Source organism: Leucopleurus acutus, assembly GCF_964270905.1.
Source record: "Leucopleurus acutus genome assembly, chromosome: 16".
Classification (NCBI taxonomy): domain Eukaryota; kingdom Metazoa; phylum Chordata; class Mammalia; order Artiodactyla; family Delphinidae; genus Leucopleurus; species Leucopleurus acutus.
In genome coordinates this window covers 72419283-72445574 of record NC_139158.1, presented here as the reverse complement: position 1 = coordinate 72445574, position 26292 = coordinate 72419283, and the positions used below count along the sequence as shown (strand labels likewise).

General features: G+C 48.4%; 2 protein-coding genes across 2 annotated transcripts in view; one reads left to right on the top strand and one right to left on the bottom strand.

The window, feature by feature from the left end:
- Positions 1–263, bottom strand: part of STK4 (serine/threonine kinase 4) — an 89724-nt gene extending 89461 nt beyond the window's left edge. Inside the window, exon 1 of the mRNA XM_082856298.1 lies at positions 189–263. Within this exon, the coding sequence (XP_082712424.1) occupies positions 189–223 (35 nt within the window). The 5' untranslated portion in view covers positions 224–263. The remainder of the gene's footprint in view (positions 1–188) is intronic.
- Positions 264–4976: 4713 nt separating this feature from the next.
- On the top strand, positions 4977–26292 carry TOMM34 (translocase of outer mitochondrial membrane 34). The gene is made up of 7 exons (XM_082856266.1): positions 4977–5163; positions 10214–10313; positions 11430–11582; positions 14507–14676; positions 19669–19816; positions 25203–25329; positions 25573–26292. Exons 1-7 carry the CDS (start codon positions 5037–5039, stop codon positions 25675–25677), a joined length of 930 nt encoding a protein of 309 aa, XP_082712392.1. The 5' UTR covers positions 4977–5036; the 3' UTR covers positions 25678–26292.

The window sequence follows — 26292 nt, the reverse complement described above, 5'->3', positions numbered from 1 at the left end:
GCCCCACGTTTATCCCCCTCGGCCGGACCCCCACCAGCCAGAGGTCCCTGATTCAGCAGGTGCCCCATCAGCCGGATCACCCCGCAGGTCCGTCCCCTCCGGGGTCTCGCACGCCAGTGTCTCCCCTCTGCCAGTTCCCGCCTTTCCCTCTCCCCCCACCCCCTTCCTCTTGGCCAGCAGCCCCTCACCGGCGCGGCGGGTTCCTGAGCTGCACCGTCTCCATGGCGCTGCCGGCAGCCGCCCAGACCCGCTCACTGATCCATCCTCCCCCGGGACCTCCTGGATCCCGCCCCGCAGACCCTCCCACACTTCCGCTTTCCGCCCCTACCGGAAGCGGCGCGCGGGGCGGGAGCGGGGCGGGGCCGCGAGGTCCGGGCCTGGACCACGTGGTGTGGACCCGAGTCACGTGGAGCGCCGAGGCGCGGACCCGGAACTGAGGAGCACTGGAGCCTCCTCTCGGGGGAGGCCTCCTCAATCAAGCTCGGGACGGCGTCCTTGTCTCTTGCGACATTGTTCGCCCAAGACACTCGGTCTCGAAACCAAGAACCCATCTGTGCCTCCGGCCCGGCCGCTCATTTCTCAGACGGAGATACTAAGGCTTCTTGCGAAGCACCGGCTTGATAAGAACTGTGGATTCTTAACAAGCCAAATTCTACGCGGGAGGTATTTGTGGTTTCCTACCGTTCCTTTCTGGTTGAATTCTTGTTCCAGGTGGAGGCTGGAACGTGCATGACCTCTCATTGGATGTCACATAGCATCAGCCTGCAAATTGCCGCATCCTTTTAAGAGCCTTACCTTTCGGTCAGTTTGAGGACATAAAAATAGCTAATGTTTATTAAGCTCCTACCATGTACTTGCTTTCATATATTATCTCATTTAATCCTTATATCAAGCCTGTAACGTTATCTCCAATCTTATCTATTAATTATTTGACACTGCTTATCACGTTTGCGGTACTCTACTACTATTAACTCATTTAATATTCTTAAACACTGTAAGTTAGGTAATATTATTCTCATAAGGCCAGAGAGGTGAAGCTCCCATAGCTAAAAGTATAGGTTTGGGGATTTAAATCCAGATGGATCTGATTCCAGAGCCTGCACCACCAAACTGGACAACCACTTGGACCCTCTGGTTGGGCATGAGAGACAGAGCTTCCTCTCCACTCAGAGATCCAGTTACAGCTGTGGAAGTTCATAAATCCTCAGTTGCCACCACCATCAGCAAGTGTTTAAGAAAGTGGAAGATTCCACCTAATTTACTCACAGAGAAAGTTACCCAGAGCAGCCTCTCACTGGTTTTAATTGTCCTGCTTTTCTCAAAGATATGCCATCTACAAAACCTAACACCTGATCACCCACCTTTCAGGGTCACCCAGGTATGGGACCCCATATGTTAAAAGCGGAGTAATGGAGCCATTCTCCTGACAGGAGGAAAACATTTACTGAGAATCTACTATGTGCCAGGCACAATTCTAAGCTACCACTTAAGCCTCAAAAGACACTATGAAGTAAGAATTATACTCATAATTCCTCTGCTCCATTGTGTCAGTCAGCGGCAGTCAGAATTTGGATGAATCCCTGTCCAAAATGGCTCACTCACATGGCTGACAAATTGCTGTTAGTGTTGGCTGGAAGCCCACTTGGTGATCAGGGATGGGGGTCCAACTCCATTTTTCTTGAGCCTCCTCACAGAATAAAGGCTGGCTTCTAATGTATATTTCTGGAAAGAGCCAGGAGGAAGCTGTAATGCCTTTCAATGGCATAGCTTTGGAAGGTACATAATGTCATTTCCCCTGTTGAAGGGGCCCCCAAAGACCCACCCAGTTTCAAGGAGAGTGGACATATGATTCCATCTCTTGATAGGGGAGTGGCAAGGTTTTGGAGGAGCATGGAGAACTGGAAATACTGTTTCAGCCATTTAGGGAAAATACAACTTGCCTCAGGTGTACTTGTCTGGTATACCACTTAGAATATATTCAGCCTCAAGCAACTGAAAAAGAAAGAAACGATCTAAATGGTGGTTTAAGGCACAGTGGCATTTGTTGGGCTGCACCCCACAGGCCTACAAGGCCTGTGCTTGCCCAGCTTCAAGACCGAAGAAAGAACCTGGAATCAGCAACAGAGACATCAATGGTTTGATGGATGGGGGAGCTTACATGCCTGAAGCAAGGTCCTGGAGTGACACCCCACCCGTGTGCAGTTCACGGCAGGCAGGACATAGTGGCAGTCTTTGCTGGGGGGTGGGGGGGGGATTACCAGTTATAGGGGAATTGATGTCAGGTGGGCTCATTAGTTACTGGGGAAACCAGCAGAGGGGCATGCCCCTCACCACCCCTTTGATAAGCCATGATTAGCTGGGGCCTAGGACAAGTACGGAGGAAGGTCAGTCATGTGAGTAGGGTATAGGTGCAGCAGGCCCTGGTCCGCCAGGGGATGTACAGAGAGCAAGAGAACAGCCATCTTGAGTGGCCTGACCTTACAGCATATCTTGTTTATAACTAAGAAGTCCAGAAGTCAGCAGTTGTAGGGTTGGTTCAGGGGCACAAGCACATCGATTTCATCTTTCCTCTCTGGCCTGATTCAGCATGTTGGCTTTTCATACTTGGGCTTATTGACTCACAATTGCAAAATGGCTGCCACACCTCCTGGTACCATGTCCTTAACCCAACAGAAAAAGAGCAAAAAAGGCTGTTTTGACGTCCTGTGTCTCTATCTTATCAGGGAAGGAAAAATTTCCCATAAGCACCCAGCACACATCCTCCTATCTCCTCGGCTAGATCAGGGTCACATGCTCACCCCTTGCCCAATCACTGGCAAAAGAATGAGATTATTGTGATTGGTTTACAGAAATCTTGATCCATTTTCAGGGCCAGGAGAATCTCAGGCAAAATTCAGACTGCAAGGGGATTCGGATGCAACAGCCACCCTACCCTCAGAATGTTTAAGGTCTGGTTGGGTTATGAGTTTACACAAATAATTACAGTTGACCCTTGAATAACATGGGTTTGAGCTGCATGGGTCCATGCGGATTTTTTAAAATATATATGTACCACAGGGCTTCCCTGGTGGTGCAGTGGTTAAGAATCCACCTCCCAACGCAGGGGACATGGGTTCGAGCCCTGGTCTGGGAAGATCCCACATGCCACAGAGCAACTAAGCCCATGCACCACAACTACTGAGCCTGTGCTCTAGAGCCCGCGAGCCACAACTACTGAAGCCTGTGAGCCACAACTACTGAAGCCCACGCGCCTAGAGCCCATGCTCCACAACAAGAGAAGCCACCACAATGAGAAGCCCGTGCACCACAACGAAGAGTAGCCCCCACTCGCCACCACTAGAGAAAGCCTGCGTGCAGCAATGGAGACCCAATGCAGCCAAATATATATATATATATATACATACTCCAGTATTACACAACACAAGGTTGGTTGAATCCAAGGCTGCAGAACCTTGGACAAGGAGGGCCAAGTGAAGTTACACACGGATTTTCAATTGTGCAGGAGTTGGTTGTCCCTAACTCCTTCCTTGTCCAGGGGTCAATTGTATAACTAAATACCTGATGGCAGAGACCAGGTTTTTGTCAACAAACCTTTATAAGTGCATGTTGGGTGCCAGATCCTATTAGGTCTGGGGAGAGAAAAATAAAGAAGACCTACTTCCTGCCTTTAAAGACCTCACAGTCTGAGAAAAACTGTAAACTGATGTGAAATAAAATTCATATTTTATGGCAAGACAAAAATTTGAACATAAAAATTTTTCTCTGCCCTTTGGCCTCCTCTCTCCCCGCTACTGAGCATTGTGTATCTGCATTATGCATCAACCAAACCTCCCCATCAGCAGAAATACCTGCTCCACCATAAACAGCAACATTCTCCTGGCATAAAGACAACTTCTTAAAAGATAACATTCCTTCTTGATCTTGTAGGGGGTCACAATGACACTTGCCCTCTGTCTCAAAAAACTTATATAACTGTGCCTTGACTTCTAATGGGGGGACAGTTCTCAGAGCTGAGGTGCTGTTCCCAGGTTTGAGCCTCAAACTTGGCTCAAATAAAATTTTCCACTTCTTTCACAGATTGACTATTGATTCATTTTCATCGACACTGACAATCACAGAATCAGAGCTAAATTAGGAGTAAAATCCGGGAGCAATACGAGCAGAGGAGGGAGATTATGGAGGAGATGATGTCTGAGTTGATTAGTGGTTGAGTCAGGATTACGGAAGAGAAAAAAGTGGAAAAGAATTCCAGGAAGAGGAGAGCATAAGCAAAGGTTAAGAAGCAAAAGAAACAGCTTAATATGCACAGGTAGCAACAAGCAGCTTAAAAAAAATTGGAGCTGTAAGTGGGGCATAGAGTGAAGTCAAATGAGTCTGAAGATAAGATAGTTTCCGTCAGCGAAAGATTTACATCAATCATTGCATTCATTTATAAAATCAGTTTCTATAGATAACTAGGTGCCAGTTTCCAGCCTAAGTGCCTTTGCACTTGCTAACCCTTTGGCTGAAACAGCATTTCCTAAATAGTCTCAGGTCTCGGCTCAATTATTAGTCTCTCGGAGACGCCTTCCCCACCCCCCTTACTTAAAAAGTCTCCAAGTGGTCACCTTCTATGGTATTACTGTTTTCTTTCCTTACAGCACTAAACACATTATGAGATTATCGCCTTCATTTGCTCATGAGGTAACTACAAGTCAGGCCCCCCTAGAATGTAAACACCAGGCAAGTAGGGACCTGTTCACGGTTTCATCCTTAGGGTTCTAGCAAGCCAAAACGTCCAGCGCATCTCCGGGGACCCCAGTGCAGCTCCGCGCTAGGTCAGAACTGAGCATGCGCAGAGGGATGGGCACTAGGAGCCTCGGGTTCGCGCAGGCCCCGCGCAGGCCCCGCCCGTGCCCCGCTCCGTCCCGCCCTCTCCGCGCCAGTGTAGCCGTTGCACCCAAATAGTCGCAGCCGGTGCTTCCGCCCAGACGCGGTTGGGCACGCCTCGGCGCCGGGAATCGGGGCCCACCCCCCAGTACCGGTCCGGCGCCAGGATGGCCCCCAAACTTCCAGACTCTGTGGAGGAGCTCCGCGCCGCCGGCAACCTGAGCTTCCGCAATGGCCAGTTCGCCGAGGCCGCCACACTCTACAGCCGCGCGCTACGGATGCTGCAGGCGCAAGGTGCGACCCCGGCCCCCCATTTCGCCGCCAGGCTTCCTTCTCCCTCTTGTCTCCCCCGGCCCCAGCTACCCAGACGTCGCTCTGGCTCTGTCGGCCTAGGGCTTCCTTACCCCGAGGCCGACTGGCCAACCAGGCCCTCCCATCCCCCGCCCATTCCTCCCCCTTCCCCCAGCTTGGGCATCCTACGAGAAACTTCCTTAGCCTTTCTTTCCACTTTTATTATTATTATTATTGTAACATGGTTTTTTTTTTTCCCCCCCCCCCCCCCCCCGGGTCGCGGGCCTCTCACTGTTGTGGTCTCTCCCGTTGCGGAGCACAGGCTCCGGACGCGCAGGCTCAGCGGCCATGGCTCACGGGCCCAGCCGCTCCGCGGCATGTGGGATCTTCCCAGACCGGGGCACGAACCCGTGTCCCCTGCATCGGCAGGCGGACTCTCAACCACTGCGCCACCAGGGAAGCCCTGTAACATGGTTTTATTACTGGTTCTTTGTGTCTGTGTGTTGTTGGATTTTTTTTTAAATTTATTTATTTAGTTTTGGCTGTGTTGCCGCGTGCCGGCTTTTCTCTAGTTGCAGCGAGCGGGGGCTGCTCTTGGTTGTGGTGCCCGGGCTTCTCATTGCGGTGGCTTCTGTTGTCGCGGAGCGCGGGCTTCAATAGTTGTGGCTTGCAGGCTCAGTAGTTGTGGCACACAAGTTTAGTAGCTCTGCGGCATGTGGGATATTCCCGGCCCAGGGCTCGAACCCGTGTTTCCTGCATTGGCAGGCGGATTCTTAACCACTGCCCCACCAGGGAAGACCTCCTGGTTCTTTTTTACTTAATGACATAACAGGAACATATTTCCATATTAATAGATGTTTTAACATTTTTTACAGTGGTTAAAAAAACATTAAATTTACCATCTTAACCATCTGTAAGTGTAGAGTTCAGTAGAGTTAAGTATATTCACGTCGTTGTGCAACAAATCTCTGGAACTTTTTCCTCTTGCAACACTGAAACTCTGTACCCACTAAACACTAATTCCCCCTCTCCCCCCAGCCCTTGGTATCCACCTTTCTGCTTTCCATGTCAATGATTTTGACTACTTTAGGTACTTCAAACGAGTGGAATAATACAGTATTTGTCTTTTGTGACTGAATAATCTCTATGACATTATAATCTATGTTGTAGCATGTGACAGGCTTTCGTTCTTTTTTATGGCTGCATAATATTCCATTGTGTGGATATACCACATTGTCTTTATCCATTCATCTGTTAATGGACGTTTGAATTGCTTCCACCTCTTGGCTATGATGAACATGAATGTGCAGATATCTCTGAGGCCCTGCTTTGAATTCTTTTGCATACATACCCAGAAGTGGGATTGCTGGATCAGATAGTAATTGTATTTTTAATCTGAGGGGGCAGGGAACCTCCATACTGTTTTCCATAATAGCTGTACCATTTTACATTCCCACCAGCAGGGCACAATGATTCCAAGTTCTCAGCATCCTTACCAACACATTTTACTTTCTGTTCTTTCGATAGTGGCCATCCTGATAGGTGTGTGAGCTGCCTGCTTTTTAATTGTCCTATTGGACCCCATTCTGATATTTAGACCTCATTCTGATCCCTGAGGCAACTCTCATTCTCCTCAACGGGTCAGACTTTACTTAAATTAACATTTGTTCAGCACCTGTATGTAATGAGTGTATAATAAGATGGAGAAGGTCCTTCCTCTCAAGGGTCATACATCCTTGTTGGTGAGGGAGCCACAGGTGTGATCTTAAGCTAGTAAATAGCAAACAACAACTGTGCAATAATGATCAGGGCTGTTGAAGAAGACAGATGTGATGCTGTGATAGGTTTGACTGGGGAGCTCCTTTATGAAGAATGGGAGGTCAAAGACAACTTCTTTGCAGAAGACATTTGGGGTGATATCTGAATGGTGAGAAGAAGCCAACTGCACAAAGTCTTGGGTGCCGAGCATTCCAGGTTGAAGGAACCGTAATTTCAAAGGCCCCAGACAGAATCAGCGCGTGTGTTCCAGGAGCCAAAGCACAGGGAGCCAGTGGAGGAAGTAGTAAGACTTGGTCAGTTACAGAGGAAGAACCTTATTGTGTAGGCATTTTACATAGCAGTTCATGATAAGGAGTTTGGGTTTTATTCCCTGATGGGAAGCTACTGGAGGATTTTCAACAGAGGAGTAACCTTTTGTTACCAGTTCTCCCAGCCTCCGGCTCATTTCAGCCAACAACGGCCTTTTGCCCAAAGCCTCTCCAGAATGTCTTATCCCAGAGCCTCATTGGAACCCCTTTCAGCCCCTCGTTGGTACCTCTTTCCCTTTGCCTTCCTCCTCTTTCTCATTTCCTTGGCTAGCATTTGTTGAGTACCTGCTAGACATTATAGACAATACCCCCTTTTTTTTTTTTTTTTTTTTTTGCGGTACGCGGGCCTCTCACCGTTGTGGCCTCTCTGGTTGCGGAGCACAGGCTCCGGACGCGCAGGCTCAGCGGCCATGGCTCATGGGCCCAGGCGCTCCGCGGCACGTGGGATCCTCCCGGACCGGGGCACGAACCCGCATCCCCTGCATCAGCAGGTGAACTCTCAACCACTACGCCACCAGGGAAGCCCGACATTACCCCTTTTTATCTTCATACTAACTTATGGGTAAGACGCTTTATAGATGAGGGATCCAGAAGAGTTAAATTGCCTCTTCTGGGCTGACACAGTGAAGACATGACAGAGGCAGAATTTGAATGTGGGTCTCTCCGATTCCCAAGTCCAAGTTTTTAATCATTTTGCTAGACTTTTTTCTAAATCCTCTCTAAGTTTCAGTCTTTTTTGTTTGAATTTTTGCAGTTTCAATCCACTCTTTTGCCCCACTGCCCTGTCTTTTTTTCTAGAACACTTCTCTGTAGGCCCAGCTCTTCATCTCAACTTAATAAAGTTGTTGAGGAATGTGAGGTATTGATATTTCTGCCTTCTTCTTTCATCCTACCCCAGCTGGCCTGGAAAAACTTGTCTTTTTGTATGGATTTATTCTGGGCCCCAAAAAGAGGTGGCCTGATGTCTGGATTCAGCAGGGGACCAGAATTTGGTTCTGATCCTACTACTGATTTTCTAGGTAATTTATGGGCAAGTCCCTTGATTTCCCTGATCAGTTTCCCTGATCTTGAAAGGAGAGCAGGGAGCAACCTAATACAACAAACCCTTCCAGCAAGTCTGTGAAATGATACCTTCATCCGATAGGTGAGCACATGTGATCAGGGGGATTGAATGACTTGTGCAGGATCGCAGGCTGGATTGTAGGTTCTGATGCCCTTTCCACCACACCACTGCTGTTTTCTGAGCAACCGTGCTCTGGTAACTTGAGATGGATTGCAAGTTTTGAATACTTGTGCTTGCTTCTTAAGGGCAAGGATGTATTTTACTTATCTCTGTACTTTGCTATCTCACTCGGGGCCTGGCAAAAATAAGAGAAAAAAGAAGATAATTTTATTATATTTGGTATTGAATGAAAGAGATCATGCATCAGTATGGTAACATGATACTTAGTGAAAAAGGCAAGCTGCAGGAGAGGCAATATGATGCCACTTAGGAAGAGCTTTAAAAGGACAGGGACTTCCCTGGTGGTCCAGTGGTTATGCCACTTAGGGAAAGCTTTAAAAGGAAGTGGACTTCGCTGGCGGTCCAGTGGTTAAGACTCTGCGCTTCCACTGCACTGGGTGAGGGTTTGAGCCCTGGTCGGGGAACTAAGATCCCATGTGCCGTGCGGCATGGCCAAAAACAAAGAAAGAAAGTGATACTGTGTCTTGCCTGTGAATACCTATGTAATAAAGATAGACATACATGAGAATGTGACATACCAAGTTCAGGATTATGCCAACCTCTGGGGGACTGGGAAGCGGGCAAAGGGAAAAGGGTGGGGATGAGTGGAGCTTTAGTCATATCAAAAACAAAAAGGTGGAAACAAATAGATTGTATGCTGAGTTTAGTGATGAATATCAACTGTCTGTTATACTGGTTTCCATATGTCTCACAATTTTCAAAGGAGAGCTTGTTTTCTGTTCTGGGTATATGCCTGGGATCGGAATCACTGGGTCAACACTTGACAGTTTCCACTTTTTGTTTTCATTATGGCTCATGCTAGTGGGTATGAAGTGGTTGAAAAATTATTTTTAAAAATGAAAATCCTTGTGGCCACAGTAAAGGACTTGAGCTTTCTGAGATTCCTAAGGATAAGGACTGCCTTTAGGGAAAGGCAGTAATGATTTCTTCCCCATGGCATAGCTTGAGCCCTTCTGCTGATTAAGTTCTCTGTAGTCCTGCCAGACCCAGAGGACTTGGCAAAGTCCTCTCTGCGAAGGTAGAATTAGTTTTTTGTGTCCCCATAACACTTGTTCGATCGATTTATCATAGCATTTATGACATTTTCATCTCTTTCTTCTTTATTGGATTTACACGCTTCTTGTACTAAAATTAACACACACACACACACCCCAGGTAGTTACAACATGGATTTACACACACACACACACACACACCAGGTAGTTACAACATGGATTTACACACACACACACACACACACACACCAGGTAGTTACAGCATGGATTTACACACACACACACACACACACACACACCAGGTAGTTACAGCATGGATTTACACACACACACACACACACAGACACACACACACACACACACCCCAGGTAGTTACAACGTGGGTTTACACACACACACACACACACACACACACACACACCCCAGGTAGTTACAGCGTGGATTTCTTTGAGCTGTTTCATTTTGATCTTTGGCCTGGTACCACGTTCAGTGCTGAGCTGAGTGAATGAGCAGATGCTTGATGCCCTGTGAATGGCAGGAAGCTGGGTGTTCTCACTCCCTTGCCAGACTTGCCAGCCCATCAGACCACCAAGCCTGATGGGGTTACAGTCATCTCTGCTGCCCTTTACTAAACCCCAGAGAGCTCAGGGTGTGGATGCACTCCTGATATCCTGAGGCATCCATTTCCCAGCCTGTTAATAGTGCACTTTCTGCTTCCACTTGGGCAGGTTCTTCAGACCCAGAAAAAGAAAGTGTTCTCTACTCCAACCGAGCAGCATGCCACTTGAAGGACGGGAACTGCATAGACTGCATCAAGGACTGCACTTCGTGAGCGGGCAGGGCTGACTTTGGGGTGCTGGGGGCTCGGGAGGGGAGGCTGGGCTTCTCTGGTCCCACCAAGTTACCTCTGCGACAGATATTAGGAACTGTCACTGAGTGTCAGCAGGTCACTGAGAATAGGAAGCTGTCTTTGGTCCTTGTGGCCCCTGACTTGTGTCTTTGGAGCCTCAGCTCTGCTGCTGAAAGGAGTAGGGTGGGCAGTTAGAGGTAGGCCATTAAGGCTTTGTGAGATCTGGGACCTGGGAATGAGGTAGAGTTGCAGACTAGTGACTGGCTTGCTCAGGTTTTTTTCTGGGGTGGATGTGGGTGAGAGAGGGAGGGAGGGAGGGAAAGAAAGAGGGATGGAGCTTAATAGATAGCCTCGAAAGAAGTAAGCAATGACCAGGTGTAGAGGACGTTAAACAGTTTTTCATACTTTCTTCTTCAAGCCAATCTGAGATTGCCTTCATGGTCATCGCTAAGCTAGCACATGTACCTTAATGTGTTCTCAGCTCTGATATCCTATGACATTGCCTTAGATTCATGCCCTGGTGATAGGTGGGAGAGGAGGAGAAGGGTGAGCATGCTCGTGGAGCCTGTGCTCAGTTGGTTTTCCCAGGCCCTGTGCTAGGTTTCCTTCGTGGAGCGCTCATAAGCACTCTGTGGGGTAAGTCAGCCATCCTTCCCAGGCTAGAACTGGGTTGTGGAGGATTGAGGCTGTAGAGTGATTCGCCTGGGGCCACGTGGTTAGTGGCCGAGGTGGAATTCAGACACTGCCCCATCTGACTCCAAAGCCTGTTTGTTATTCCCACTTGGCCACGCTCTATAGAAACATAGAAGCATGAAAGCTACAAGACACTTATTCTTGATTTCGGGGGATTGCAGCTATGAAAATCGATGCACACGCGCACACATTTCACAACAGTAGTGGTTCTCTGCCCTCTTTCCCTACTCCACTTCAGTCTAAGTTGAAAAGTCCCTCTTCTAAGACTTCACCATCTAGCATTGTCTTGTCAGAAATGACCTCCCGTGTACTGAGTGCTGCAGATGCCCTATCTGGAAGGAACTGCGGCGGGGAGCCCTGGTGACTCAGCAGCCCGATGACACTTCTGCCTCCTGTCCTAGAGCGCTGGCCTTGGTTCCCTTTGGCATGAAGCCCCTGCTGCGGCGAGCGTCAGCCTACGAGGCTCTGGAGAAGTACACCCTGGCCTACATGGACTACCTGACCGTGCTGCAGATTGATGACAGTGTGACGTCAGCCTTGGAAGGCAGCAGCAGGTGAGCCTGAGCCACTGTGGTCGGTCTCTCTGAGATGTCCTGTCCTCCCTGATTAGCTTGGAACCATTGCTTTGGTCGTCTTCTGGGAGGATCCCTTTGGGCTAGCCTTAGAAACTCCTAATGAGCATGTGCAGAAAGTGTGGAAGGACAGTCTGCTGTTGTATTTTAGCAGGTTTTTAAGGGGTCAGAATTACTGAGTTGTGGGGGTCTTGGGGTTTTTTGTGTGGTTTTTTTTTGCCTAGATGCTCAAATGCGTTCACACAGTCGTACTTAATTGAGCTCTGTTTAAGCCGGGTTCAGTGGGGAATACCAATATAAAAAAGAGATAGACCCCACTTGCTCCAAAGAGCTAACTAGAGTGGGGAAAGTAAGACACAGAACAAGCAGCTGTCACCCCAGGCTGTAGGGCTGTTGTTTGTGGATATGGTTCAGTATATTGTACTGTGACCCCTTCGCAAGGCCCGTCAGGTGAAATGTCTTTCTGGTCTTCTGAGCAGATGCCCTCATTTGGGTAGCTGGTCATGTTTCCCCTCTTTGCATGGGCTGTTAGAAAGCCAGACACCACACTAACAGAAACCCTGAGCAGGACTCCATGGTATCTGTTTAGTGCGTCCTTTCTGGCTTGACTTGTTTTCTCTCTGCTTCCTTTTAGTCTCTATCATTCAACAAAATCTGCCACTTATGTACCAGACTTTGCACTAGGGCCTGGGCCGATGACTGAGACATACCTCTTCCTGCCCTAGTAGAGCTCCTGGTCTCCAGGAGGATGGCAGTCAGTCATAGGCAAACCTGCAGTGTGATGAGTGCTGTGGTAGAAGGCGCCTAACAGCCGGGGGAGTCCAGAGAGGGCTGTCCAGAGAAGGTGAGCTGAGACAGAGAGATGAGTAGTGCTCTGGGCCAGGGCCCGCAAGGAGCACGGGCCGCGCGTGCCAGGTGGGTGAGTAGGAGGCCTTAGACGGATTGCGAGAAGTCCACCGCTCATGGTGCTGCACGCGAGCGGCTCGGTTCAGGAAAGATGGTGAGGCCGGATCACACAGGGCCTTGTGTCCAGGGGCTTGGATTTAATCCAGACACAGTGAGGCATCGTGAAAGGGTCTTTAGCGGGGGGGGCAGCATGAGCAGATTTGAGAGAAAAGCTGAGTGGCTGCCCGCTGTGTCGACCATGAAGGAGAACAGAATAGGAATGGGGCGGGCAGTAATCCAGGAGAGATGGTGGATAGAGAACAGTGGGACCAATTCAGGGGACACTCAGGTGGTATTTCAACAAGTGTTGGCGGTTGGAGGGTGGGGGGAAGGGAAGAAGAGAGGAGGCGTCCAGGTGGTTGACACCCTGAGTGGGAGGTGACTGTGGGGCGGAGACCAGAGAAGCAAGAAGCCGGCTGGGCATTTACATGCATTCAGAGCAAAGGGGGAAAAATACGGGCTGAACATAGAGATCCGAAGGTCATCAGCATAGGGGCCGCTTGAGGTTGTGGGGAAAAAACAGAGCACCACAGCAAGTGTGTGGGGGGAAGAGGAAGGAGCTTGAGGAATCCAGCATTTGAGGGACGTACAGAGGAACAGCAGCGGGAGCGGGAGGAGGACACTGGAGCATTTAGCATCACGGAGGCAGGAGCGTTTCAGGGGAATGAAGACGTCATTCAGATCAGGTGTTTCGATGAGCTTACGTAGACTCGGGGTTTAGGAATGAAGTCACTGGTGATTCTGATGGAAGCAGTTCAATGGGATCCGAAGCCAAATGGCAGTGGGCCTAAGGAGCCTGGCTGGGAAGGGGCAGAGCAGTGTAGCTGCCGTGTCAGGGGTCCGTCCGGGAGGAGGGAGCTAGCTGCTGAGCGTTGGGGTCGGTAGAGAGAAAGAATGCAGGTGCGGGAGAGGGCAGTGCCGGCCGAGTGCGGCCCAGGAGAGGCAGGGAAAGATGGCTCCCGAGCCGAGGTGGAGGGATTGGCCCTGTCGGCTCTTCTGTTTTGATGGGAGAGAAATAGGAATTGTTGTGTGCCCGTGCAGGTAGGTTTGTGTTTAGGGTGTGAGGAAGTCCAAGGTGGAGGGTTAGGGAGAACGGTGGAGGAGGGTAGAGTTTTGAAGCAGCTGGGCCGATCAGAACAACAGCTTTGGGGGCTTAGAGCCCCTGAGTATTTAGTGATACCAGTCTGTGAGCTCTTCATTCTAGTAACACAGGAACACTGTTGTAGGAGCAGAAGTTACAGTCAGCTTCATGTACTCACTCAGCACCTACTTAATGGGCCCTCGTGGGTGCCAGGTAATGTGCCAGGTGCTGGAGATCAGTTAACAAAACCAGCATGGTCCCTGAGCCTAGAAGGTGGGAGTGGGGAATGGGAAGTGGAGGAGATTCTTCTGGGGGGAGGGGAGAGCACATGCAAAGGCTTGAGCGTGAGGATCGAGAGGCAGTGTGGCACACGATAAAAACGGAGGGGTGGGAGGGCACCAGGCCTCAGGCCCTGCCAGCCTAGTGAAATGGGAACCACTGAAAGATTTTAAAATTTGAATGACGTAAGATTTGCATTTTTAAAAAAATCTCTGAGCGTTAATCAAATGTCAGGTTTTTGCATGGCCTTGTAATAGATTCATTAAGAAAATATAAAACATGTGGTTCTTGGGGCATGCATGGTCCCTTGGGGGTCAGGTTTAATTACCTTAGCAAGCACCAGATCATCCCTTTGAAGTTAACATAGTGTGACAAGCGAGGGCCAGGCAGGGAGGGGGTGTCGTGGTGGCAGACCTGAGAAGACGTATATGGTGGCAGGCTCCTGTTCCTTTCCTGCTGCGAGTCAGAAGGGTGCAAAGAGATGGTTCAAACCAGGGGCAGATGATAACTGGCTCTCGTATACCTCCTTTGGGCTTACGAGAGGAGGAATATCTTCCTGACCCAGCTGGAAACCTCTCTGTGATCCTGCCTGCCTTTCCAGAATGACCAGAGCTCTTATGGACTCCTTTGGGCCCGAGTGGCGCCAGAAGCTGCCCTCTATCCCCTTGGTGCCTGTTTCCGCTCAGAAGAGGTGGGAGTGTATGCCTTCGGGAGACTGCAAAGAGACAGCTAAAAGCAAATCCAAAGAAACCACAGCTACGAAGAGCAGAGGTAAGCTGTGACTTCCTGCCCGGAGAGAGTCCAGTCTCCCCAGAGCCACTTTCTTTAGAGTAATCCTGTAAAAATTGGCCTCGTGTAAGATGAGTTCTTTTAAAAATCCTATAAACAAAGTAAAAAACAAAAAGGCCTTAACCTCCTAGAGATTGTCTCCTCAGCTCTATAGTGGGCGATGAGAAAGCCTACCCCACAGGTGTAGGGATTAGGTGATATGAGGCTCGTTGAGCTCCCAGCCTGGCACACAGGTATACGGTGTTAGTTCCCTTCTCATTCCTCCGGCAGCATTTGGATGTATCATGTAGGATGTTTTTGGTTGAAAGAACAGAAAAACTTCATGTGGTAAAAATAATAAAGAGAATTTATTGGCCCATATAACTAAAAGGCCTGGAGTTCAGGTTCAGGCATGGCTTGCTCCAGCAGCTCACTACATCATCAGACTCTGGCTCCATTTCTCTGCACTTCCGTCTGCGCTCTTCTCTAATGTGTATCGTCTTTGTCTGCAGGCAGTCTTCCCTCCAAAGTAGTACAACAGCTGTAGCAGTTCACTGACTCGCATCCATGTGCCATGCCTCATGACCCAGAGGGAAAGAGTTCTTTTTCTGATAGCTACCTAAGAGAGGGTTTCTTTCCCCCAAAGCCCTAGCTCCTCTTTTCTTAATTCATTTTGGCCTTATGTGGTCACAGGCCATTCCCTACACTAGTCACTGTGACCAGGGCTTGAGATTTTGTGATGAGCTCAGCTCTATGCCATCTGCTCCACCTCCATTGCTAGAGGAACGCACACACTGTATGAGTCCCTGGAGGAGGATGAGTAAGAGACGGGAGATCAAAGCCAGGTAGCCCCAAACAGGAGACTGTCCACCTCAGCTCTATAAAAACAAGAGGCCCTTCTCCAGGCAGGGGCAACTGGAAACTCTTAAAATGCTCCAGGGGAGTCCTCCCAGCCCAGCAAGTGAGGTATTGAGGATGGGAGGTGCAGAGGAGGCGGGGCTGGAGCCTTGCGTCAGGTGTACAGGAGGGCAGGAGTCGTTCCCCTTCCCAGGAGGAAACCTATCTGGCCGTGGGGAGAATTCCCTCCCTAGAACGAGAACATGGGGCGCTAATGAACTCGACACCTTCAGTGCACCTACCATTTACTTCATTCTTTTGTTGGAGTCACAGCCAGGTGTGTCCCAGGCCCTGTGCTGAGCAGTGTGGCCCAGAGAGGCCCTCGGGAAGCTCTCGGCTCAGTGAGAGACTGAGACGCATAAACAGAGCAATTTAAAATACAGGAGGAAGGCCAAAACATTAATGCGTCGAAAGAGTCCCGAGAAGGAGACCACTGTAAAGACCCAGGTTTCAGGAAGGCGTGAGTATTGGGCAGGGAGTAGGAGGCATGAGTACTAGGAGGGAAGCCTAAGGAGCTTCTTCTGAGGTTAGAGTGACTTAGATAAACAAAGTGTACAGTAGGTAATAAAAATGTAGTGGTAGTTACTTTAAGAGGTAGTTGAGGTTGAACTCTAACCAGGTGCTTATTAATATCTGTGGCATGAATAGATAAATGAGCTTAAATGAATCCAGGCCCGTGATACGTCATCACCCACGTGTCCGTCATTTTAAAGAATGCTCACCTCCCTATTAACTCATTTTGTTTGGTCCTGATAATGACAGAGTGACTCAGGCAGGGAAGGGATCACTCTCCTGACTGCACAGATCGGGAAACCAAGGCCCAGGGAGGTGAAGTAATACGTGGCATTATGGAAGGAACAGGGTTGGGCTTGGAGTCCAGAGTTCTCTGGGCTCTGCCCCTTGGAGCTCCTCAGCCTTTCCTGTGACACCATGGTATGGAGAATTAAGGAACAGATCCCTATTGCTTAGTGTCTGACGTAGCACAGAGTAACCTTTCTCTCCACGGGCTGCCCCCGGAGGCCACATCAGAGATGCTCAGTAGAGGGACCACCGCCCAGCCTTGCCTGCTACTTCTGTGTCTACACCCCTTCTCTCTGCAGCCTCAGCAGTACGGGTTGGCCTGCACTGTTGTCTGAGCTGTGGAGCCATCCCTCCTTTTCCTCCTCTATAAAAATGCTGGGTTGGCCTCTGGGGGTAACCTTTAAATGTAAGACTAATCTCCCCAAGTCTAAAAATGCAGTAATCCCTCTCCCCTCCCCCAAACAAGTTAACTTTTTAAAATCAGGAGGTATCTTACAATCAGTGTCAAAAGAAACTTTCCTGCCACCACTTCCCCTACCCCAGCCCTCTGAATTGTTATCAAATACACAGCATCTTGAATTGAAGGAGCCATCGAGCCTCTCAGGGCACGGGAGAGAGGAAAGAGAATTGCTAGTGGGACTCTGGCTGGGCTTTCCAGCTGACTTGGACCCCACCACGTGTTGTTGGTGAGATAGGTTCCTATCTGCTCACTCAAGTCCCAAGCCGGGGCTGAAAGCTTTATGTGTGTAAAGGGCTTCACATGAGATGCATTAAAACGAACATACACTTAAGAGCTACGCGACGGCAGTCCCACTCCTAGAGAATCGAACACACGTTCACATAAAAGCTTGTTCACAAATGTTCACAGCATCATTATTCATAGCAGCCCAAAAGTGGAAACAACCCAAATGTCCCTCAGATGATGAATGGATAAACAAAATGTGGTATATCCATACAGTGCAACATCACTTGGCCATAAAACGGAAGGAAATTCTGATACATGGTGCAACACAGATGAACCTTGAACACACTATGCGAAGTGAAAGAAGTCACAAAAGAGCACATATTGTATGATTCCGTTTAGATGAAATGTCCACAGTAGCAAATCCTAAAAGACGGAAAGTAGATTGGTGGTTACCGAGGATGGGGGCAGGGGAATGGGAGGGACTGCTAATGGGTATGGGGTTTCTTTTGGAGGTGATGAAAACGTTCTGGAATTAGGTAGTGGTAATGGTTGCATAACTTTGGGAATACACTAAAATCAGTGATTTGTCCACTTTAAAATGGTGAATTTTATGGTAGATAAATAGTATCTCAATAAATTTTAAAAAGTAATAAAATACAGGAGGAAGAACAGGTGCTTTAGAGTCTCTAATGTTTGAGGAATTCAAATCGGGAACTGCCATCAGTGTGCTTGGGAGAGCTGGGGAAAGGCTCCTGGAGGTGACAGGTTGAGCTGGGCCTGAAAGGGTGAGCTCTTCAGGCGCGAAGGGAAGGGGGTTTTTGGCAGAGGCAGTGGAAGGAGTGAGCGAATGAAGTGGTGGGGCATCGCTGGTGGCTAGCGGGGACAAGCATGGGGCAGCGTGGGGTGCGTTGCAGAGCCGAGGTGAAGCTGAGGATGTGTGCGCATTGCAACCCACTGGCTCTGCTTCTAGAGAAACTCTTGCACGTGTGCACAAGGAGACACGTACAAGGACGTTCAGAGCAGAAATTCGGTAAGAGGGACTTCCCTGGTGGCGCAGTGGTTAAGGATCCTCCTGCCAATTCAGGGGACACGGGTTCGAGCCCTGGTCCGGGAAGATCCCACATGCCGCGGAGCAACTAAGCCCGTGCCTCACAACTACTGAGCCTGCGCTCTAGAGCCGGTGAGCCACAACTACTGAGCTCGCGTTCCACAGCTACTGAAGCCTGCGTGCCTGGAGCCTGTGCTCTGCAACAAGAGAAGCCACCGCAACGAGAAGCCCGCGCACCGCAACGAAGAGTAGCCCCTGCTCGCCGCAACTAGAGAAAGCCCGCGCGCAGCAACGAAGACCCAACGCAGCCAAAAATAAATAAATATATTTTTTTAATTAAAAAAATTTGGTAAGAGCGAAAAGCAAAATAACCCAAGAGTCCATAAACAGTAGAACGGATAAATCAGTTGCATTGCAGCAGTGGGAATGAATGAAGGAGTTACAGGTGTATGCATCCACACAGAGGAATCTCAGGAATATAATTTTGAGGGGAAAAAGAATACATAGAATTAGGTATTCCTTTATGTGAAGTTCTAAAACAACATGAACAATAAATAGTTTATAAATACGATTGTATATATAGTTAAACTAACCAAGAAAACGGGGGGGTTGGTGTGCACAGAATTGGGGACGATGGTTTCCTCCTGGGGTGGATTGATTGTGGGAGAGGCTCACGGGATTTCAAAGGTCTTAGTAAATGTTCTGTTTCTTAAGGTGAGGGATGAGTTCAAGGGTATTAGTTTTATTCCTAAAACCTTACCCTTGTCATAAGTATTGAGTATTTTATAAAGATAGTTTTTAAAAATTGAAAAAGCAGGTTATATGGGAGCTGGGGCTGGAATAATTAACTGGGGCGGTGCAGTGGAGGGCCCCAAGGCCAGGTGGAGCAGCTGGCATTTCACCTTGTTCTCTCTTTTTCTCCCTTTCTCCCTCTCCCCACCCCGCCACCCCGAAGGCTGGGGCACAGCTGCAGGTGTCGAGTTGGGGAGAACACTCACAGGCTCAGACCAAAACAACTGAGGAGTAGCAGATACCTCTGCCCTTTTCTGGAAGTGCAGGATCTTCACCCCTTTTAACCAGATGCTTGTTTATTTAAATACTTTCTCACTTATTCTCCTACTTTAAGTTTTTAGGGTGCTCTGCACTTTCTCCTGTTTTCTCACATTTCATCCTAACAGTAGCCCTGTGTGGAGTAGATATTGCCCCCAATGTATTGGCGAGCAAATTGAGGTCCAGAAGCATTAGGTAGGTCACACAGGACTTCCAGCTACTGAGTGGCAGTGCTGAGGCCAGAACCTGGGTTACTTTTTATTGTGTATCATTGTGTGTGTAAAAGTATGTTTATATCAGGAATCCCAATCTCTTCCAAAGGAAAAACTGTTTAACATCCCAGAAGCCATTGATCGGGGGTCTCATTACTCAGGCAGGATGCTTTACACAGTGCAGGAACGCTCTGGGGAGAGAGCGTTGTAGACGGCTTAGAAGAGACGCTGCCCAAGAGATCTCCTGGAGCTCAGCTGGGCACCTGCTCCATGGTTTTTTCCTCTTCTGAATTTGTATCTAGTGCCTTCTGCTGGGGATGTGGAGAGAGCCAGAGTTCTGAAGGAGGAAGGCAATGAGCTTGTAAAGAAGGGGAACCATAAGCAAGCGATTGAGAAGTACAATGAGAGCCTCTGGTTTAGTAACTTGGAATCCGCCACGTACAGCAACAGGTACCTTCCACACGGCTGGCCTGGGAAGATTTCAGGACACTGAACATTCTCCCGTAGTCTTCTCTTAGACTGTGATGGGCTCTGCATCCCAGCATTTAGTCAGTACAGGCATACCTCGGAGATATCGCAGGGTCAGTTCCAGACCACCACAGTAAAGCAAATATCGCAATAACTCGAGTCACACGAGTTTTGGGGTTTGCCTGTGCATCTAAAAGTTACGTTTACATTATACTATAGTCCGTTAAATGTGCAATAGCATTATGTCTAAAAAACAACGTACGTACCTTAATTTAACAATACTTTATTGCTAAAAATTGCCAGTCATCATGCGAGCAAGTCGTAGTAGTAACATCACAGATCACAGATCACTGTACCGAGTATAATCGTAATGAGAAAGTTTGAAATATTGTGAGAATTATCAACATGAGTGAACAAATGCTGCTGGAAAAATGGTGCCAGTAGACTTGCTCGATGCAGGGTTGCCACAAATCTTCAGTTTTGATATCTGCAAAATATCTGTGAAGCACAGTAAAACGAGGTATGCCTGTGTGTTACAGCTCAAAACATGCATTCACACTCTGGTCATGGTGGGATAGGCGTTGCCAGTGGCACTCACTCTCTTAAAGGGTAGAAACTGAGGGGTGCCCAAGGGGAGCCTGGGCTTTGTTCGCCCCCCCACCCCCCAAATTTTCATTAACCAGGAAAACATAGGATGTGAGTAAAAGCTATGGGCTTGCTATGCAGACACACCCCCAACACAAGTATCAAAGCCTCTGCACCTTCCCCGACTCTCACCCCGTGGGCTTCTCCAAGACCCTCTGGTTAGAAGTTTCGGCACTGCCTGTCTGCGAGGACCAGGGCAGAACCCAGGGTATGGATTAACTATTGCCTGGCCTGAGCAAGAGAGAAGGGTCCAGTCTAGCCTGAGGGGTTGGACTTGCGGCGCTATAGAAGGGCCTGCGCCCTGAGCTGCTGCCAGTGGTCGGTGATTCTTTCCACCAACAGTGAGAGCCTGGGAGCCAGGGTACTGTCTCTTTATTGTGTAGGAGTCCCTGCTCAGCAGTAGCCCTCAAAGGTGTTGGTAGTAGATGCTCATCTTGTTTTAATGTTGAGAAAACCAAGGCTCAGAGCAGGAAGGGCTTTTCCTCAGCTCACCCAGCCAGTAAATGGCGGAGACAGAATTGGAACCTGGCTCCAGTGAGATCTGTTAGTTTTACTGTCAGAAGCTTGAAACATTCAGCAAGGGACCAGATCTGATCCAAACATTTGTTATAAGTCGTTAATAAATCTTGTGAGTCTGTTTCTCCTTCCCAACATTACTCTTTATTTCAGAAATCTTGGGTCTCCTATAGGCTCACCATTCCTTACCCAAAACTCTTGGGATAAAATGTGTTTCCGATTTTAGGAAGGTATCATAGTGCATATGCTGAGTCCCATAACACTCCAGCAGGGTCTGGGCATCTCGCGGAAGTTAATCGTTAAGTGTTTCTGCAGTGAAACATACGGAAATTCCAGGATCACATGGAATGGTGTAAAGAAAGACTAAGCAGCCTCATGTAAGTTCAGGTCAGGTTTTGCTGCCAAATGAGTTGAAAAGGGAACTTTTAGTTTTAAAGCATGGATTTTGGCATTTTGGATCTGTGGTTTTACTGGCCAATTGGACACAGGTGCCTCAGTCAGCCAGGCTAACTCGGGAAAAAGGGCTGCAGCCCCTTTGTTCATGTTTGGGCAGCAGCATCTTTTTTTTTTTTTTTTTAATTTATTTATTTTTGGCTGTGTTGGGTCTTTGTTGCTGCGCGCGGGCTTTCTCTAGTTTCGGCGAGCGGGAGCTACTCTTCGTTGCGGTGCGCAGGCTTCTCATTGCGGTGGCTTCTCTTGTTGCAGAGTATGGGCTCTAGGCACACGGGCTTCAGTAGTTGTGGCACGCGGGCTCAGTAGTTGTGGCACACGGGCTTAGTTGCTCCGCGGCATGTGGGATCTTCCTGAACCAGGGCTCGAACCTGTGTCCCCTGCATTGACAGGCAGATTCTTAACCACTGCGCCACCAGGGAAGTCCAGCATCATCTTCTAACTCCTCTTTCTGTGGGCTTTCTGGCCTTGCTTATTACCTCATGTTGCTGGAGACCTCTATTAACCCATTTTCCTGGATTTTTACCACATTCAGGACAGTGTTTTATTTAAATACTGATTTTATTTAAATACTGGTTTTCATGCAAATATGTCTGTGCCACACTGTTAATTACTGTTGCTTTGCAATATATCTTGTAGGGCTGGTCTTTTCCTTAATCTTCTTAATCAGGGTATCCCTGGCTATTTTCCCAGCTTTGATCTTCTAGCTAAACCTTAGGTTCACTGTGATAAATTCCAAACTGTATCTTGTTGGGCTTTTGGTTGTAATTACATTGATTGTATAACTTTAATTTAGAAGACTGAATGTAATTACATTGATTGTATAAATTTAATTTAGAAGACTGAAAACTTTATACAGATCAGTTTCCTATCCATTGTGGCGGAATATACCACATCCTGGATGCCATTTTAATGCTCCACTTCGCACATATGCATCTGTATGGACCAGTGCATCACCTTAGGCTCCGGTTCTGTCTGTACAGTTGATACCTGAGTGGATATCACTGTCAGGTACTTGGCACCTACACTTTGCCAGGCCCTGAATGGACCTCCGAAGAGTCTCATTTAGTACTCACAGCAGTCCTTCAGGTTAGTCCTTCAGGTTAGGTCATGGTCCCAGATCATTTAATTTTAGAATTGATCATAAAGTTAAACAACTAATACATGGTGGAGCTGCGATTTAAGTCAGGTGTTTATACTCCAAAGCCTGAGTTCCTTTTCACTCACTTGTCTTGTCTCCTTCATAATGAAAACTCTTCTGATTGGATACAAAATCATTCTGTTTACCAAAAGCCAAGGGTGTTTATTTTATAGGCCAAAGTTATGTGTTTTTCACATCTTGAATATAATCTTTGGAGTTCATATGTAATCATTTTCATTGCAACATTTATATTAGGAAGTCACCAAATAGTACCTAATGCTTATACTGTGGTTCCTCTACTTCCCAGAAATTTGGCTAACTCTTTAAATTACCAGAGTCCATTGAGAGAACACTTTAGTTTCCTTAGAATTCTTCTATGTTCAAATTCAGATCAGGGACTACTATTCTAAAACTTAGTGGCTGACAACAGCTGTTTTATTTTGCTCATGATTCGTGAGCCAGGAATTCGGAAAGGGCAGTTCTTACTCCGGGTCTGTCATTCAGGGTCAACAAGATGGTAGCTGGGACTGGAGTCATCTAAACACTTCTGCATATCCGGCACCAGGGCTGGGATGACTGAAATGGCTGGGGAGTGGAACTGGTAGAGCAAGCTGGAGCCTTTCTTCTCCTCTCCTGGCAGCCTTGTCGCATATGCTGGCTTGAGTGTCCTCACAGCATGGTGGCCTCAGGGTAGTTGGCTTCTCGCATAGCAGCTAAAGGCTCCAAGAGCAGGTGTTCCCAGAGAACAGGCTGACGCTACAGACCTCTGTAGCCGACCACGGGGACTCATACGTTCCTCTGTACTCGTTGGTCAGAACAGTCACAGAACCTGCCTACATTCAAGAGGAAAGAACATAGGACCTCTTCAATGGGAAGAATGCCACAGAATTTGTGCCTGCTTTTAAATTGTTACAAGGAGAAGCTTTTTCTAAGTTGATTTATAAGTTCCATGCAATCTCAGTGAAAATACTAGAATTTTTTTACATTCTTGGTAATAATTCCATAATTTGTCAGGAAAAGAATAACAGCATAAGAGAATTTAGATATGATAAAGTGTGGGAAAAAAAGAGGAATTATCCAATAAATCGTGTTGGGTTGGCTGGAGAGAGTTCAAAAGGAACCCGAATCCCTACCCTCACTCCTTATTTTAAAATAAATTCTAAGTGGATCACAGTTTCAAATGTAAAAAGTAAAACCATTAAGTTCTAGAACAGTGTGTGGGTTAATTATCTTGCAGTGGGGAAGGTATTTGGTGGTGGTGGAGGGGGACCCACAGAAGTCATGAAAGAAGTTGGATAAATTTTATTTCATAAGATTTAAAAATCTTATGTAAAGACACTCAGCTTTACCTATATTTAAAGCAACTACATTAAAACAGATGCTATTTTCTTCCATATTGGCAGAAGTTAAAGGTTGAGACCCAGGGTTGGTACAGTTGCAGGAAAATAGTCTCTGTTAGTAACTGTTCTTAAGTACACTTGACCCTTGAACAAGGCGGCTGTTGGGGGCACTGACCCTCCTTGCAGTCAAAAAATCTCAGCATACTTTACAGTCATCCTCTCGTATCTGCGGTTCTGCTGCATCCATGGAGTCCACCAAATGCAGATGGTGTAATACTGTAGAATTTGTTACTGAAAAAAATCTGCATATAAGTGGACCTGCGTGGTTCAAACCCGTGTTCCTCAAGGGTCAGCTGGTTTTTGGAGAGCATTTTGGTAATAATCAAAAATGTAAATGTATGTACCTTTTGATGCAGCAGTCCCTCCTCATAGGCGTCTAAGATTTATGCGCAAGGATGTTCATGGTAGCATCGTTTATTTATAAACTGGAAACAGTGAAAAATGTCTACTGATAAGGAATTAATAAAATAAATTATGGTACATACAAGTGAATACTACGTATCCATTAAAAAGTGAGGTGGAATGGATATCTGTTTTGTTTTTAGTGATTATCTTTGGGGGAAAGGACTAAAATTGAATGAGAGAGATACAAATATATACTTTCCCCCCGCCCAGTTGATGCAGAATGTGAAAATTTTCAAAATGTAAGTTGAATGAATTATGTATTGAACACCCATATACTTCCCAATTAAATTCATAAACATTGTTATAAAATCAAGTACGCTTCAGTTAAAAAGAATATTGTTATATTTGCTTTGTCACTATAGCCATCTATTGATCCACTTTATCATCTTTGATGCGTAAGTTGTAGACATCTTTACATTTCACCCCTAACATGTCAGCATGCCTGCTATTTACTTAGAGCCTGTGTATTTGTTTTTTTTCTTGAGGTAGATAATTTTTTATCAAGGGGAGCGTTTCGGGAAGCCTTTTATAGCTTGAAAGAGTACAGTGTGGGAGTGTAAGGCGGAGAGAACAATAGCACCGAACAGGGTCAGGATCTCGGGTCATTCGAGCCCGGGTTGAGTCCCAGGTCTGCCCCTCTGTAGTGGTGGAAGCTTGGCGCGTCCCTTCAACCCTCTGAGCCGCGTCACCTCTGCAGAAGGGGGCTGGGTGGCTGTGAGGACTGAGGGAGGTAGGAAGCACCCAGCACGGTGCGTTCGGGGAGCCGCAGGGCGCTCCTCAGACCGCTGCGTGGCCCGCTCTTTCCCCTCAGGGCGCTCTGCCATCTGGTGCTGAAGCAGTACAAGGAGGCCGTGAAGGACTGCACGGAAGCCCTCAGGCTGGACGGAAAGAACGTGAAGGCGTTTTACAGACGGGCTCAAGCCTACAAGGCACTCAAGGTAAAGAGGTTCTGGCCGGAGGCACCAACAGGGCTCCAGCCAGTTGTGCCTGTGCTGGCACCTCCAGAGCACGGCTAAGGTGAGGCGTACCTGCCACGTGCCTTCTGGTCCAGGGGCCCGGGTGCTCCAGGCAGGCCTCCAGCCTGGGGTGCAGAAACCCTCTGCGGGCTCAGCAGCGGTCCCCACCCCCGCCTGGTCTCCCTGGGCCAGGGCTCCATCCCCACACCCTCTCTCTCCTCTCAGGACTATAAAGCCAGCTTTGCGGACATCAACAACCTCCTGCAGATTGAGCCCAGGAACGGTCCCGCACAGAAGCTGCGGCAGGAGGTTAACCGGAGCTTAAACTGAAAACCCAGAGGGGCAGCAGGACACCTCTGCCTGACCACCTTCCTCCGTGCCTGCTCCCGGGACCCGGCATGCCCCAGGGCAAGCTCCGAAGCACCCTCCTCTGCCCCTCAGAGATGTGGTGGCCTCCCACCCCTCAAGAGGACTTGCCTGTTCACATTACGCTCAGTGTAGTCAAAAACAAGACATTTTGTTGGAAAGGTCTCTCCCTGTTCCGAACTCCCTGTGCTGCAGACAGCGAGTGGGTCACACAGACAGGTCCTCATAGGCAAAGCCCTCGGCTCTGTCTCTGCCCAGCACGCTCCAGAGCGAGTTGCCCTTCCAGCGTCACCAGGCACCCTCACCGTGGTCCACCTGAGCAACCTGGGCTGGGGCGTGGGGGGCACCGGGAAGCCCTGACCCGCCTACACCCAAAGCAGCCTGTTGAGCTGGTCTCCAGCGCTGCTGTCCCTGCCCGGTCCTTGGCACAGCGCTCTGTGTTCTAAGCCCCAGTGCCTTTTGGCCGAGCCCTCCTTTGGTGGGGATGCAGGACCTGGCCCTTGGCCGGCTTTGTCTGTGGCTCTGTGCTGCCACCCCCTGCGTGGAGGCGCCTGAGCTGTTTCAAGAGCCAGAAGGTGT

What these genes read in the sequence shown, in the direction of transcription:
- TOMM34 (XM_082856266.1), top strand. Translation starts at nt 5,037, where the DNA reads ATGGCCCCCAAACTTCCAGACTCTGTGGAGGAGCTCCGCGCCGCCGGC. An exon ending in ACGGATGCTGCAGGCGCAAG is followed by an intron (nt 5,164 to 10,213) that starts GTGCGACCCCGG and finishes CCACTTGGGCAG; the next exon opens with GTTCTTCAGACCCAGAAAAA. An exon ending in CACAGCTACGAAGAGCAGAG is followed by an intron (nt 14,677 to 19,668) that starts GTAAGCTGTGAC and finishes ATTTGTATCTAG; the next exon opens with TGCCTTCTGCTGGGGATGTG.